This window comes from Ipomoea nil, unplaced genomic scaffold, assembly GCF_001879475.1.
Source record: "Ipomoea nil cultivar Tokyo-kokei standard unplaced genomic scaffold, Asagao_1.1 scaffold3069, whole genome shotgun sequence".
Taxonomy (NCBI): domain Eukaryota; kingdom Viridiplantae; phylum Streptophyta; class Magnoliopsida; order Solanales; family Convolvulaceae; genus Ipomoea; species Ipomoea nil.
In genome coordinates this window covers 5,553,360-5,570,764 of record NW_017619497.1, presented here as the reverse complement: position 1 = coordinate 5,570,764, position 17,405 = coordinate 5,553,360, and the positions used below count along the sequence as shown (strand labels likewise).

The 17,405-nt window shown below is 36.4% G+C and overlaps 1 protein-coding gene across 1 annotated transcript; it reads left to right on the top strand.

The window, feature by feature from the left end:
* Positions 1-952: 952 nt before the first annotated feature.
* LOC109165755 (obg-like ATPase 1) lies at positions 953-8,945 on the top strand. The gene is made up of 12 exons (XM_019314672.1): positions 953-1,216; positions 1,469-1,636; positions 1,792-1,915; positions 2,292-2,383; positions 3,056-3,154; positions 4,013-4,126; positions 5,293-5,357; positions 6,180-6,296; positions 7,205-7,280; positions 7,376-7,468; positions 8,134-8,184; positions 8,600-8,945. Exons 1-12 carry the CDS (start codon positions 1,130-1,132, stop codon positions 8,696-8,698), a joined length of 1,185 nt encoding a protein of 394 aa, XP_019170217.1. The 5' UTR covers positions 953-1,129; the 3' UTR covers positions 8,699-8,945.
* The last annotated feature ends 8,460 nt before the right edge of the window (positions 8,946-17,405 follow it).

Below are 17,405 nucleotides of genomic sequence, written 5' to 3'. Positions count from 1 at the left end.
AAATAGCAATCCAAAGTTCAAACGGTATTCGGTTCGGTTCGATTTTTACCGAACAAATTCAGTTCGGTTCGAGTTTTTACTGAACCGTTCGATATACAAGATTCTATTACCGTTCGGTTGTCTGGTATATTACCGAATCTAACTAGTTTGGTACGGTTCGGTTCGAGAAAACTGAACCGAATTGTCCATCCTTAAAGTCAATTACCAAAATGGTCCCTTGACTATAGCAAATTACCAATTTGGTCACAAGTTAACGGTTGACTAACGGTCAAACAAATGGAGGACCAAATTGGTTAAAATTTTTAAAGTTGAGGGACTTAATTGGTCAAAAAGAATAGTTAAGAACCAAATTGGTAATTTTGCTATAGTCAAGTGACCATTTTGACAATTAACTCTAAAATATAAATATAAAATTTATAAAAATGATGATGATGATGGTTATTATTATTATTATTATTATTATTATTATTATTATTATTATTATTATTATCATTATTGTTGTTGTTGTTGTTGTTGTTATTGTTATTGTTATTGTTATTGTTATTGTTATTGTTATTATTATTGTTATTACTATTATTATTATTATTACTATTATATAGCATTCGATTCGGTTCGGTTTTTGCCAAACCGTTCGGTTTCGATTTGATTCGATACTAAACTGTTCGGATTACAAAATTCCGAACCATTCGATTTGCTATTACTAATTCGATTCGGTTTGATTTGGTTCGGATAAACCGAACCGAAGTGCCCACTCCTACTTGTTATCTACTCATCCAATGCATAAGGCTGATGAATAATTATTTTGATGTACATTAAACTTCACAAATTTCCTCTTGGGCTCTCTTTGTTGATGGGTCATGGGCTTCTTGATGTTTTAAAGAGAAAAGGCCCATATAAATTACGGGCTAGTTCAAGTAGCCCAACAATGCCTCTGCTTTGTCTGGAAGCTCCCTTCACTTACTCTCACCCCATTACCAATTTCAGTGGCACAGCTCCACCACGCCGCCATCGCTGAGGAGCTGCGTATCTGCAGTACTATACTACAATCGCTAAACCCTAAAGCTCCTACATCTATCAGGAAGCTTGAAGTTCTTCGCTTTGTCTTCTGATCTTCTCAGCTGCAAAAGAGATGCCTCCAAAAGCTGCTAAAGGCAAAGAAGTTCCGGCTGAACGGCCCATTCTCGGCCGTTTCTCGTCTCACCTCAAAATTGGAATCGTAATTTATCTCCCTCTCTCGCTTCTCTTTCTTTCTGTATATATGTTTTAGAGCGTCTCAATTGTTTGTTGAGGAAAGTTGTTCTTCATTTTAAGTGTGCAGTTGTGGAATCTGTATTATTATTATTTTTATTTGCGTCATAATTATTGATTTTTATCTGGTTATAGTTATTTAGCGTTTTTAGCACATCATTTTGAGTTTCTTGTTTTTATTTTTGTTTATTTATTTTTTAAAAACTTGTTAATATTTCAGGTTGGATTACCAAATGTGGGAAAGTCCACACTTTTTAACACGCTTACGAAGTTGTCAATTCCCGCAGAGAACTTCCCGTTTTGCACTATTGAGCCCAATGAGGCTCGAGTGAATGTACCAGATGAGAGATTTGAATGGCTGTGCCAACTGTACAAGCCAAAGAGTGAGGTTTGTGATCTGGATTTGAAAATTTCATGCTGCAAAGCGTTTGTATCTTTTTTACCAATTTTGTGAGTGCTATGTTAGCTACTCTGCTCATTAGATGTGTGGAATCAGCTACCTTGATTGTTTTGGTTGTGTAATTTAGTATGGTCAATGAACAGGTGTCAGCTTTCCTAGAAATTCATGATATAGCTGGACTTGTTAGAGGTGCTCATGAAGGACAAGGACTGGGGAATAGTTTCTTATCTCATATCCGTGCAGTTGATGGCATTTTCCATGTCTTACGTAAGATGGTTATTCTCACGTTCATTTTCTTTATTTTGTTGCTTGTATACACCCTTGATGAAGTCAGGAAACCAATCAATTATGCTCCCTTTGATACCGGCCATATGACTTAGTATGACTTAGTATATGACATATGTAGGAGTTGAGTGTGCAAGGGCTTTGAGTATTTCCATAGCTTCTATGGTGGATCTTGTAAAATCTCTTATGATCTGATTGACTTAGTTATATTGAATTTCTAATTATCCTTTGTCCTAGTTCACTATTCAGGACGGCTAGTTCTGACCCACCCCCTTTTTTGATATTTCCATTATGTTTTATAAGAATTTATGCATCAGCAGTGGTTACTGAAGTTTTACTGAATTTCTGTGTTTTACAGGTGCCTTTGAAGATTCAGATATTATACATGTTGATGATACTGTAGATCCTGTGAGAGATTTGGAGGTTATTAGTGAGGAATTGAGGCTTAAGGTATGTCAGTATGTGTTTATTGAATACATGATAAATAAGTTGTGTCCTTCATTCCTTTCTGCAATGGAGATTTATGTACTATAAGAGTAATGTAGGCAAGGCTTTTTGAGGTTACATGCAATCATTTCATTGATTGTTCACAATAATTCGGTTTTTAAGTTTACATTGGATTTTAAACTAAGCAATGGGTGAATTCCTTGTCAAATGATAATTTGATTACACAATGGGTAGCCTTACTGTCAAAATATATTATGACATTATCCTAGTAGAAGGATACACGTGAGAGGCAAACAAGCTTATATAAGAAATGGTGTAGATATTCACATCAAGGACTATAGTGTATAAACTTTTCCTGGTTTCAAATAAATTGCAAACTTGTTTAGTTCTTGTTAGGCTCAAGTTGGAATGAAGAAAGGAAATAAGAGCGTTATTATTAATATTCTTGAGAGTGAGACCTTTGGAGACAGACATGTAAACTTGTATACAGTATACTACAGTGAAACTTGTGATCTGTCTCTCCATTTTCATAATTTGGCAAGCTTTCGTATAAATTAAATGCGAATATTCTTGTATCTCCTATTCCCCAACAGTATATTATATTATTATGAGTAAACTGCATGACACATTCATTGGGATGGTATTCTAATGTTCTGTTGCTCTGTGCTTCATTAGGATATTGAGTTCATGGAGAAGAGGATTGAGGATCTTGAAAAGAGCATGAAGAGGAGCAATGACAAACAATTGAAAATAGAACATGAACTGTGTCTGAAGGTCTGCTTTCTATTGGATTTGAATGATTCCTTTTTAATTTTTAAAATTCCCTGATATATTAGTACATCATTTATGTATCAATGTATTCTTAACTATATTTTTGCTGCAACCTGCTGCTTAGTAGTTATTAGGTGGAAAGTATATTTGCCTGAATATAGTTAGCTCCCTAAACATATGGAATGGTAAGTAACTAGTTGTTTGATTGGATATCTGATTTTCTCCCAGGATTAATTATAATATCTCAACCATTTTGCTGTAACATGTATTCCACTTTAACTTTAATACCAGTTGTTGAAATTTCTTACCTCCTATCCATGGCCTCTACTGTAACAGGAGTCAATTTATTATATATAATAATGGGTCAGTGCGAACTAAGACAATCTGGTGATGGCCTGGATGAATTCTTATTGATGTTAGTTCCTTATACAATGGATTGGTTATGTGATCGTAATTCGTAAGTGAAATATTATACAACTTATTCCATACTGATCATCTAACTTGCGTCACCCTGCTTATGGTCACTATGAATACACCAAAGAAATTTGCTTTTGACTATGTAAGAGATTGATCAGCTGGCATGTATTTCCTTTGTGTATAGTAACTAATTAGATCAACAATAGGTTTCATTTCAAGTCTCCATGTATCTCTACATTTTTAAGGTTTTTTTTTTTTTTTTTTTTTTTTTTTTTTTTTTTTTTTTTTCTGGCTTTGGATTTGTGCATTGACTTATTTTGCTCCCCATAAAAATTATAATTGCAAACATGGATACTCATGTTGAACTTGGTATATATACAAATTTCCTATATTTGCAATTTTGTTGTATTCCAATCACGATGCTGTTAATGCCTGTTTTTACAGGTCAAAACATCTCTTGATGAGGGTAAAGATGCCCGTCTGGGGGAATGGAAAGCTGCTGACATTGAGATATTGAATACTTTTCAGTTGCTTACTGCAAAACCTGTTGTTTATTTGGTAAGTATAGGCGTCTTTGTGCAAATCTTTCCTAGTCACTGCATGCACGGGTGCACATGTGAGTGGTGCTTTTCTTTTAACCAACTTTTAAAAAGGAACAAAAGGCGAAAAAGGGAATTAAATAAATTTATAGGAGGGAAGAACAACAATGTTTATTTGCTATTGAATAGCATCTCATGAGAAGGAAACTTCTAAATCTAGAAGTTGAAAGGGTAGCTCTGATAGCAAATTCAATAGGTTGTTTTTGTTCTATTTGAGAAAAGTTGGAGTACTTAATCTAATGCGTTCAGTTCGGAAATGCTATATTTCTGATTTTTGGATATCATTCCCATCTTATGTGTTTATGTCATATCAGTAATGCTACAGAGAGAATTATCTGGAGTTGCAGGCTTGTTGGTCTGTTGTTTGTTATAGGCATTGATGTATTACACCATTATTTCAAAACCATCAAAAAGCTGAATGTAAATATGTAGTGAAGAATAACGATCACTTTTGCATCTCCTCCTATTAAACCAACAAATTTGAGGGTTGGAGATACACTTCCATCAAAGAGTATGTATTTTCCCTTCCCTTAAGCTTCCCCACCGTGCCCCTTGTTTTTTTCTCTTCATGTATACTGGTACTTTATTGAATTTTAATAGACATCCTTGGGGTGATTCTGTTTCCTTCACTTTAATTTAGTAAAAGTTCTAAAGTTGGAAAATGCATCCTAATTATACATTTTCCTAAATTTGCATACCCTTGGTTTGATACCCATTTTTGACATGGCATGCCCAGATTATGCACAGAAATTGGTGGATATTGAATATGCTATTTTATCACATCCTTGTAATCCTTTTACATGCTATAAGCCTATAATTTTTGCAAATTAGACATTTTTCGCTTTCGAAGTTCAAGAGCACATGATGGCCACAAAATTCTATAATTTAGCATTGAAGGCAAATTCATCCTTTTCTCACTTAATATTTTCTCTTTAGTTTTCCTTCCCCTTTTCCATTATAACAAAGGGGATGAGAGATTATCAGTTACTGCTTGGAATTGTTTGTACTAATTTTGATGTCAACCAATATCACTCTATAATTTTTTGATGTAGGATTTTAGTGCCTTGCTTTAGTATTTTTTCTATCACACCATGTACTTATGGATCTTATTATGATCATGTACAGGTTAACATGAATGAGAAAGATTATCAACGGAAAAAGAACAAGTTCCTTCCTAAGATTCATGCTTGGTATGTTATTTCTGTATACTGGTGATTTCTAGTACCTGGCCCCTTTGTCGTGTTGATTAAACAAAAAGGATGGAGAAAACTTTGTTGTATGAGTTTCCAGAAAACCTATTGTACTCGCAATTTTATCTATACCTATCAAAGGTTTAAAATGCACAATCTGTCTTTTACTACAAAAGCATGGTGATTATTCTTCAGAATAGATTTATATTTTTGAAATTGTCTACATTTTACCACATTGACAGCAATTTTGTAAAAATAAGAAAAGAAGGGAACTATTCTTCCCATTAAAACATCTTTTTGTGTGTTCTACAATCCATCAAAATGGGTTTCCACATTGAAAATTATGTAGATTGATGAATTACTACGATTCTTTTTAAGACAGCTAGGATCTAAATATCTGACTGAAAAAAAAAACTTATGCATATGGGAAGTAGGGTGTCCTCTACTGAAGGAAAGGAGATCACTGTGCACTTCAACAACTACAGAATATAATTTAATCATGAGAGATATCTAAATGCTTCCGTATCAGTATAATTCATATTCTATCTAATTATCTATTTTCTCTTATGGTTGTGGCACCTTTGTTTTGTGAATTTATTTGATTGCTTTGTTTTGTGAATCATGGCACTGGATGTTTTGAAGAGGAAAATAAAAACTCTTAGAGAACACTTATGTATGCTTTTTTCTAGACAAAATACTGAAATATGTTTATACTTTATACTAAACACGAAGGCCAAATTTTTATTTTATTTTGTCTTATGGAGTTTTTTGCTTTTGTCAAGCATAACATTTAAACAACACATGCCTTTCTCAACCTTTTAGGGTGCAAGAGCATGGTGGCGAACTCATTATTCCTTTCAGTGCTGCTTTGGAAAGGAGTCTTGCTGATATGCCACCTGATGAAGCTGCAAAGTATTGTGAGGAGAACAAGGTTCAAAGGTTAGTGCAAAGACAGTATTGCTGTCTCATTTTAATGTTTAATGGAAGTATTGCATGTCCTTACTTGAAAAGGGATATTAAAGTCCTCTAAAATAAATGCTATGAAGTGTACAAAGGTTAGTACAAAGACAGTATTGCTGTCTCATTTTAGTGCTTAATGGAGGTATTGCATGTCCTACTTGAAAAGGGATATTAAAGTCCTCTACAATAGATGCTATGAAGTGTACAAAGACAGTATTGCTGTCTCATTTTAGTGCTTAATGGAACTATGGAAGTATTGCATGTCCTTACTTGAAAAGGGATATTAAAGTCTTCTAAAATAGATGCAATGAAGTGTAGGATTTAAGAGGAAATTATTGTTATTTACTGATTTTGCGATTTTGGTCACATGTTATGGATGTTATTTGGTGAACTGTATTGGCTGCCATATGAATAATGAAACCTCTATCCTGGGTGGGAGTAAGTCACTGGAGTGTAGCATTTCTTTATTCCATACGTACTTAAACTACTTTGACTAGTAAATTACTTATCATTCCCCTTGTTTCAATTTTCAAGTTAAGCTGAAAGATGTATGGAACTGCAGATTCCTTTTCATTCCAATTTCAATCTGTAATGCACATTCTTTTCAATTTTGTTTGCCTAATGTCTGCATTTTTTTTTTTCCGAGTACTACTGACTCTACAATGTAGTATCTGTCCATATATACTTTCTCAACCAATTGAAGCTCAAAGAGTCAATGCCCCTACTGGGGTTCGAACCTGTGACCTCCCATTTGGGAGAGCCACATAGGTGTCATTGAGCTACAAGCTACATGGCGCATAGTTTTTCTTTATTTAATGGCAAAGAGCCAAACTATCTTAAATATACATGGAACATGTTTTACTTATTGGAAATTCATTATGTTTCAGTGCCCTTCCAAAAATCATAAAGACTGGATTTTCTGCAATTAATCTCATATATTTCTTCACAGCTGGGCCAGATGAGGTATTTGAAGTTTTTTTTTTTTTTTAATTAAAATTTTTCTGAATTTATAACCACTAGTGTGGTAGATTTGTCTAATAATCAATTGGTTTTTACAGGTTAAATGCTGGCAAATTCGCCGCCAGACAAAGGCTCCTCAAGCTGCAGGAGCAATTCATACTGATTTTGAGAGAGGATTCATTTGTGCTGAGGTATTTAGATGCATTTGATTGACTGGATTAGGATGAAAGCTTTATTTACAAAAATATATATATTTGTCCTTTTCCTCCTGAAGTAAGCTTCAAGAGTATTACCATTAGTATTTTGTTTCAATATCAGAGAATGAGTAGTCATCTATTGGACTGTTTTGCATCAGTACTTGTTTTGCCAGGCTATGAGGTTCTTCATAAAGGTTTTTCTTTAATGCTTCAATTTGGAGCTTCTTGAATAACAAGGGTTTTCCTCTTGGCTCTTGTTTGGACTAATAAGTCTTTATATGTTCATATTGTTTGGCAAAACTTCCACTCTTCTGAGCTGGTGAGCTCCAAGATAAGCTCCGCAACAAACACACAGATGTATTTCCATCGTGAAAGTTGCATTGGCTGCTACTTTTGTCAAACAAAAGGACCACATAGTTTCTCACAATTCTTTGATCTTGTTATGTAATTTTAGACTTTAGTGATCAATTGCCTTTTTGAAAATCCTTGTGGTTGGAAGCAATGGATCAATTTGTGGTTCTACGTTGTTTGAATTAGATTAACAAATTGAGCATTTACTAGTCTCTATGTTGTCTTTATAGCAACCAATTCTTATATAATATGTTTTAGTCACTGCTAGAAAATTGTTAAACAATATTTCTTGTTTTTTTTTTTTTCAGGTCATGAAATTTGAAGATCTAAAGGAACTTGGTAGTGAGCCTGCTGTTAAGGTATTCCCTTATTTTGTGCATGTCCTATATCTTAAAAGTACAGTTCACTTTTTCATATTCAGTTTGGACACTAGAAGCAACTCATCTATTCTATTTGAAATTTAAAGTTTGTACGTTTATAAACCGGAGAAAATTTCATTTTTCTGGAGAAAGGAAAATCAAGAATTCAGGTGATGTGCATGCAGGAAAAACCCAATTTCTTAATAATCTCAAACAATAATATGTTCTGAAGAATTTTGTGGAGGAGAATTTATAAATATTTGGGATTTAGACAAGCAATTTTGTTTTCAAGAAGAACCAAGATTTATGATTTTCTATTGCCATCATCTCTTCATTGATGCTTAAGAATATACTATTTCCATCTCCGCGTGTTTTCACAAATATTAGTAAAAATAACAACACCGCTCTCTTTTAGGCTGGTGGAAAGTATAGGCAGGAGGGAAAGACATATGTGGTCCAAGATGGAGATGTAATATTCTTCAAGTTCAATGTTTCCGGGGGAGGGAAGAAGTAAGTTCTATCTGCACTCGTTTACTTATAAGACAGTACTATTTTGTTCGTTGAGTGAAGAAGTGATATTTGTATCTTCAACAAGCCTTGAGGCAGCAGATTCAATGATTTAATACTTTTTGTTCAGTATTAGCAGTGGAAGCCTTTAGATATGTTCCCTACTTTCACACTTCCTCTACTGTTATGGGGATTTTTGGGTCTCCTTTGATTGTTATACTAACTTGATAGTGAGATTTTCGCTATGATCTGAACTATGTTGTATTGTTGGTGTTGCGTCGATTTAAAAAAAAAAAAAAAAAAAGCAAAAATTCTAAAATTTTGGGCGGCATTTTCCTTAAAATGAAAGGAGCTTAGTTTGTACGAGAATTGAAAAGGGGGTGTTTGGTTTGCTGCTTTTGAGTTTGGGAATTGGATTATCCACACTACTTTTACTATCTTCTAGTCTTTGAAATTGGCTAATGGCAACAATGAATAATTAGGGATAGTAATATTTTATTAAATGAGATTTGATAGTTTTTAATGGATCGGATAACATAAAATCAGGCTGGAGCATTAGTAAGGTGAGGGGAAAAAAAAGTTAAATATGGTTAATATGAATTGGATGGCAAATTACTGGTCCACATTGTCCTCTGTGGATTAATTTATTAGAAGTATATTATTCATGTAGTGAATGTACATTATACAAAATAATGTATTTTCAGTATTTAAATAATATGCTTTCTTTAAATATAATGTAAAATTTTAATTTTAATATATTAAAAATACATTATTTGTGTATTAAATATACATTATTTGATAATATGATTTACATAGTTGTGTGAATTATAGTCTGCACAATAATGCACAATAATGATTGTAATTGGATAGACCCATACAATATTTACATTTGGGTTACAATGAAAATAAATAATAAAGTTAAGGTTTAATAGGGGTCTAAGTCCAAGAATAATATAGTTAAGACTTGACAACAGGTCTAGGCCTAAAAGATATATATGTACAACGTAAGGTTTTGGCTCTATAGGTGACCGGAGATGTGCTCTATTTAAAAACAATGATGTTCGAAGGATGGCAAGACACCTTTTTATAGCATATGTTACCTTGAATTTCATGCTAAACATGTGGTCCTCATTGCCCAAATCCTCTCATCTACCCACTAGTCACCTCGCAAATGCACCATGATTCTACTCGCGAATATTCAAGCCTAATACCCCCGTAACTGCCTCATTGTCTCTATCCAAGAAACGGTCCTTGTTGTGTCGAGACTTGCACGACTACGGCTAGCTTGGGTGCCCCATAGATCGATCGTGCCATAGCGCGCCACACCACCCCCCCCCCCCCCTCCCCACTCCCCTCCCCCGCCGATCATTATCTCCCTAGCCCACAACCTCACTTCCCTAGGCCTTCCATGCCTTCAGGCAAATTATGTTGTGCATCCGTATGCACCATGCATGGTATGGTGCATACGGATGCAAAAACGACGTCGTTTTAATAAAACGCGCGTCTCCCCTTTAAAAAACAAAATTCAGGTTCGATTCCCAACAACAATATATGAACTAAAATTCCATAATCGATGAACTATAATTTCATAATCGATGAACTATAATTCCATAATCTAATCTATGAACTAAAAATTTCAGAATGAATGAACTAAAATTCCATAATCTATAAACTAAAATTTCAGAATCGATGAACTACAATTCCATAATCGATGAACTATAATTCCATAATCAATGAACTATAATTCCATAATCTATGAACTAAAATTCCAGAATGAATGAACAATATAATGTTGTTGCTGGGAATCAAACCTGAATTTTTTTTAAAGGAGAGACGCACATTTTTTAATAAAACGACGTCGTTTTGGCATTCGTATGCACCATGCATGGTGCATACGGATGCACAACATAACTATTGATGCCTTCATACCTTCTCCAAATCAAACAATTATTCTATTACCTTATATATACAGGCTCAATCTCATCCCATTGGGTTACTCACCTGAGACCGATTGAGCAACTATGGCCCACTAGGTCTAAGAGGGAAATTATATCATGGACTAGGATCTACCTTGCATTGTGGACCATGGTCCAAAAATAATCTTCAGATTATGTACCTGCATTTGATGTATTCTGTACGAGTATACATGTAGCTAATTGTTTCTATACATATAAACAAATTGAAGCACTATGAACCCTAGTTCATGGTATAACAATTGACCATAAGACCCATCACAATCTATTTTGATTATTAAGTAAATATATTTATCTTAATAATTGGAGTTTATTATTTGCAATGAAGGACTTGGTCAATATTTGAATTTTCCTTTAACAACATGATTGATTGTGATTCACCGTTCATACTCCTTTAGTATTCTTTAGGTCGTTATATTAAATAATTTTTAGGTGGAAAAGACTTATGCCAACACAAAAGCTATGTAAATAAACCAAAATAAATAAATAAATTGAATTATAATAAATGCAATTAAACTAATATAATATTTCCATCATCATTTGTTTGATAAAATATCTTTTCTTTACCTTCCACTTATGTCTTTTTATATGAGTTGAAAGTTTACATAGCTTTTGTGTTGGCTGTGTTCCTCAACCCATCCACTCATTTCCATATTTTTCTTTAACAAAGTAATGTTTGGGAACACTAAGGTTGTTGGTGATTGGGAGCTGTCTTCATGAATAATCTATGAGAACATAATCTCCTCATACCCTAAAAAGACACAAAGAAAATATAGAGTATATGGGAAAGAAAAGAAAAGCAAAAGATGCTTTTAAAAGACAAGTTATTAAGTCAAAGCACGCCATAACTACCAAAAGTGAGAAGCAATACTTGGAAGGTGGCATTTTAATAGTCTGGAGTAGCTCTTGAATGATGAGGATGAATATAATGATTAGGAGCTTTACCTCAAACATATATTGATTGCTGCAACTGTTTTGGTCTGGGGCTTTGCCAAAACATGTTGTAAGTAGTGTTGTTGGGTCAGGAAATGAAAGTCAATTTTACGAGTTTTAAAATGATAGTCATTAAGTATTGTGATATGAATGAGTAGAGAAAATGTCGTTTTAAGGATATACAGCGAGAATCTAAATGGGAATGAGAGATGCATTAGTAAAGGCATCCTCAATAATGAGGATTTTGAGGTGCCAACTAGGAAATAGATGAGGGAAAGAGAAGAAGACAAAAAAATTAAAAAGGACAAATCTGAGGCAACTAAAAAAAAAAAAAAGAGCTCTGACCAACGGGCGCGATTAGTGGAGCACACGCATGCACAATCGCTTTTCCCGTCCATTTTCTCTCTCTTGCAGGTCCCACAAAAAATCACCATTTGCAAGAAGACCTCAAAAATTCCCTCACATCCACACAAGTCTTGTTTGTCTAAAAAATTGTGAAAAACCCACTAATGTGGTTAGCCTAATTATTAATATATAAGTAGTGAAATGCATAGACATATGGGTTACAAATTTTGATAGTAACACTTTGATCACTTGCAGGCCTTCACATATTGTACTCTTCACAAAATTAAATGACATTGCTCATGACTGCTGTATTGGAATGATGTGATGAGGATTTTTGTAATTAAAATTTTGTAGCTAATTAAAAGGATCGGAGCAGGTAGAGGGAATGAAGAGTAGAAGATAAAACTGTCCTTCAAATTGCGTGCTTAATCAGACACCTTTACAAATTAGCATCAATGGCATTGAGACAAGAAAATTAAAGTGGTTGCCAATTGTCAATGACAAAGACATAAAACCTACTTAACATCCCAATTCCCTCATCCGCATGCACCCTACGTACATACACTTTACACAATGCAAAGACATAAATTCTATGGTCGGATGTGGGTCTTAATTAACGCTGAACAAACTCGATTTACTTAAAAATGGATTCACAAAATTTTATCATTGATATGGTTAATTACCCGAAGTACGTAAGGTATATCGCACGGAGTATACAGTATCGGAGCTCGGGGTCCACTAACAGTGGGTCAGGAAGCTCCGGTTCAAGAAAGTAGCCCAAAAAAGTCCCTCTCAACAGCAATAAATGGGCTATTTATAGAGAAAGGAGGGGACACATCACGGCTCTCCAGCATGGACGGCACGTAGCGAGCATGCATCGGCTACCACCTAGGTTGTGGAGCGTTACGACATGCGGCGCTACCTCTCTATAGTCACAGGGCGAGGGTTAGAGGACACGCAAGTCGGGGTCGAACTCGCGAGGTCGGACTGTGTAAAGGTCGACCAGCTAATCCCAGGGGCCGGATCCCCGGCCTAGTATGATGAAAATGGCGTAATTGTTTGAAAACTAGAAGCCGTAAGGTGAGAAGAGAAGGAAGGGAAAATGTTATTTTTCATTACTGCTAATGGCAGAATAAATACAAGAAGAAATATTTAAGGTAAGCTACATAAAAGGTAAACCACAGGCTATATACAAGGAAAACAGAATATTAACAGCTGATTTGATCTCCAAATATGATACGTGATATTTTCTTCCATATTCATCACGCCTCCCTCAAGTTGGAGTGTGGAGGTCCGCAACACCCAACTTGCCTAGAAGAAAATGAAATCTATCATTTCCTAGCGCTTTAGTGAATAGATCAGCGAGCTGGACCTTTGTGTGTATTTTTTTCGGAGCAATCTCATTAGACCGAAATCTTTCGCGAACAAAATAACAGTCCATCTCAACATGTTTAGTCCTTTCATGATAAACTGGGTTGGCTGCAATATGCAAAGCTGCTTGATTGCCACAATACAATGGTGTGGCATGCACTTGACAAGCACCAAGTTCAGACAGTAGCCAACGCAACCACAATAACTCACTCACAGTGACAGCCATTGCTCTATACTCTGCCTCCACCGATGACCGGGAAACCACAGATTGTTTCTTTGTTCGCCAAGAGACCGGGGAACCACCGAGAGAGATATAATATCCTGTGGATGAGCGACGTGTGGTGAGGCACCCTCCCCAATCAGCATCACAGTAAGAAGTGAGTGTTAAACTCCCAGCTCTAGGGAGTAACAGACCTTGTCCTGGTGCCCTTTTCAAGTAACGCAATACACGAGTTGCAGCATCCATGTGCTCTTGCCGTGGCAATGCAACAAATTGGCTAAGAATATTAACGGCATAGGTGATATCTGGCCGTGTAACAGTAAGGTACAAGAGGCGTCCTATCAATCGCCGATATTGAGCAGCGTCAACTAGAGAGCCTGCACTATCTGCCCGAAGCTGGTGGTTTTGTTCAATGGGAGATCCGCTAGTACGGCAGCCCTGCATACCACTCTCACTAAGAATATCCAAGGCATATTTTCGTTGGCTCAAAAATAAACCTTGAGCAGTCCGTGAAACTTCTATACCAAGAAAATATTTTAGAGGGCCCAAGTCCTTGATCCCAAATCCAACATCTAAGTAGGATTTGATTTCTTGTATCTTTGCATAATCATCACCTGCCAAAATGACGTCGTCAACATATATTAAAACAACAAGAAATTTTGCACCATGATTATATAAAAACAAGGAATGATCTGCTCTGGACTGTTGAAATCCCACGTTAATAAGTGCCTTTGTAAACTTTTGATGCCAATTGCGTGAGGCTTGTCGCAATCCGTACAATGATTTTTTTAATTTGCAGACCTTTGTCTCATCATGCCGCCCAAATCCTTCAGGGATGCGCATGTAAACCTCCTCATGCAGGTCACCATGGAGAAATGCATTATTTACGTCAAGTTGGTGAATCTCCCAGCCCTTTTTTACTGCAACTGCAAGCAGACAACGGACAGTAACAAGCTTGGCCACTGGTGCAAAGGTTTCGTGATAATCAATGCCCTCTATTTGCGTGAAACCTTTGGCAACGAGGCGCGCTTTGTATCGTTCCACTTCCCCGTTTGGTTTATACTTCACCTTATAAACCCATTTGGAGGCAATCGCTCTTTTATTACGTGGAAGCACAACTATGTCCCATGTTCCATTTGCTTCAAGAGCCGCAATTTCCTTTTGCATCGCATCACGCCATTGTTTATGTTTGACTGCTTGCTTGAATGTTCTTGGCTCATCATGGTTAGCGATGGCCGTTAAAAAAACTTTGTGAGAACAAGAGAAATTATCATAAGAGACATAATGAGACATGGGATGTACCGTTGAGGATGCCGAAGGAGGGGTAGATGGCGTTACTGCTAAAGAGGGTGGCAATGTCGTCTCATAATTCTCCAAATATTTTGGTACATGTCTATTACGTAGACTTCTACGCTGCTGCACGTCATTAACAAGCTCTGGTGGTTCATGATTCTCAACAACATCTACATCTGTCAACTCAGTTATCTCTGTCGGTATAGTACAACTTTGTTCTGCTTCAGGCTGGCTATATTCTATACTGTTTGTATTTGTTGTTTCTTGGGTTTGTACCATCCTTAGGATATCATCACACTCATCATTTATGGGCAGTGAACATGGTCGTTCAATCTTTGGCTCCAAGTCTTGAACACTGTTCCTGAAGGGAAATTTATTTTCAAAAAATGTTAAGTCTCTGGTGGTGTAAAAGTTTCCATCTTCAGGATCATACACTCGATATCCCTTTTGTCCACTTGGGTACCCAACAAATATGCATGGCTTCCCTCTTTCATCGAACTTGTCTCCCCTTTTGTTGTATACATAAGTCAAGCACCCAAATACCCGCAAGTGACTGTAGTCTGGCTTTTTTTTCATCAAAATCTCATAAGGTGTTTTTTCCTTGATGGCCTTAGAAGGTAGTCTGTTAATGATATGTACAGCAGTTAAAATGCATTCCCCTCAAAATTCAATCGACAAATTTGCTTGAAATCGCAACGCTCGTGCCATTTCTAGGATATGCCTATGCTTTCTCTCAACTACCCCATTCTGTTGTGGGGTGTCTACACATGATCTCTGCAAAATAATGCCATGTTGTTTATAGTACTCGAGCATGTAATTTGATTTAAACTCCATGCCATTATCAGCCCGAATTTGCTTAACTCTTTTTCCAAATTGGGTATGAATCATGTTGCAAAATGCAACAAGGTGGTGGCTAACTTCAGACTTATGCTTCATCAGATATACCCATACACCCCTACTAAAATCATCCACAATAGTAAGGAAATAGTGAGCACCAGAAAAAGAAGGTGTTTTGTAACCACCCCAAATGTCACAATGTATAAGATCAAAACATGATTTAGTTTTAATACTACTAACAGGAAAAGGCAATCGAGTTTGTTTATCACGCATGCATGAATCACAGAAAAAACCATTCTCAGAAGAAGCCACAAATTCTGATTGTATTTTCTGAATTTTTGTAGCAGAAGCATGACCAAGTCTCTTATGCCAGATATACGGATCGTCCTTTCTCTTAACTGACATTGCCACACCCTCTTGAGATGTTGGTTCTAGGTAGTAAAGACCATCGCGCATCCTACCCACTCCAATCAGTTTCCTCGAGGGTAAGTCCTGCATTATACAGAAATCCGAGAAAAAAGTCAGTGTACAATTGCAATCCTTTGTCAGCCTACCAACAGAGGCTAAATTGCATTTAAAATCTGGTATGCTCAAGACATGATTTATTTGCACCCCATTGGGAAGTTTAGTACTTCCTATGCTTTTAACTGCCACCTTGTCTCCATTTGGTATGGTGACAGGAAAATCACCATGTTCAACATCCACTTTATTCAATAGATCCCCATCACAGACTATGTGGTCTGTAGCTCCAGAGTCTATCACCCACCAATTCCGATTATCTATCTTACCCGCCATGTTGACAGTCGGGTTGGATGACGCCCCTCCATGCTTGAATTTGTCTTCGTCAGTGTTTAGGAATTGAAAAAGCTTTGCCAGCTGAGCTTGTGTAAGATTTCGCAAGGGATTGACATCTGTATCAACGTGGGCTGCCTTTGGTGTTGATTTGTGCTCTGTATATTGCCCTCCTCTCTTGTCACGAGGGCTCTTCCGCCAGTGTGCAGGGTATCCGATGATCTCAAAGCATTGGTCCTCTGTATGTCCTATCTTTTGGCAATGCCCACAGATAGGTTTGTCCCTTCTTCGTCCTTTTCCATCTTTTTCACTAGAACCTCTTTGTGCCTGAAATGCCGCAGCTTCAACTATTGGTTTATGAGTGGATGAGATTTTTCTTTGTTGCTCATCTTCAGATGTCATATGATATGCCCGACCAAGGCTGGGTGTTGGCTTTGAACTGAGGATTTGTGATTTCACAGCAGCAAATTCATCATCTAATCCCATGAGGAAATCGTATAGTTGTTCCTTCTCTTTCATATCAACCAATTGCTTTGATATATTGCATGTGCATCCCCTACAGATACACTTAGGTAGTGGTGAGATGGCCATCATCTCATCCCAAAGCCCCTTAAGTTTTGTGTAATATGTTGAAACTGGAGCCTTTTCTTGTCGCAGGAGTACAACTGCTCGCCTTATCTCAAAGGCTCTCGGTGCACTTCCCTTTCCAAATCTTTCTTCCAAATCAACCCAAATATCCCTGGCAGTATTAGCGTATCTCACGCTATTCCTCATGTCCCTTTCCATAGCATTCTTTAGCCAACCTTTCACCATAGCATTACAACGCATCCATTGTTGTAAATATGATGAATCGGGTGTCGGCATAGGTATGGATCCATCAACGAATCCCATCTTGTTTTTAGCGAACAACGCATCACGCATATCGTTTACCCACTCCCCGTAGTTGCCAT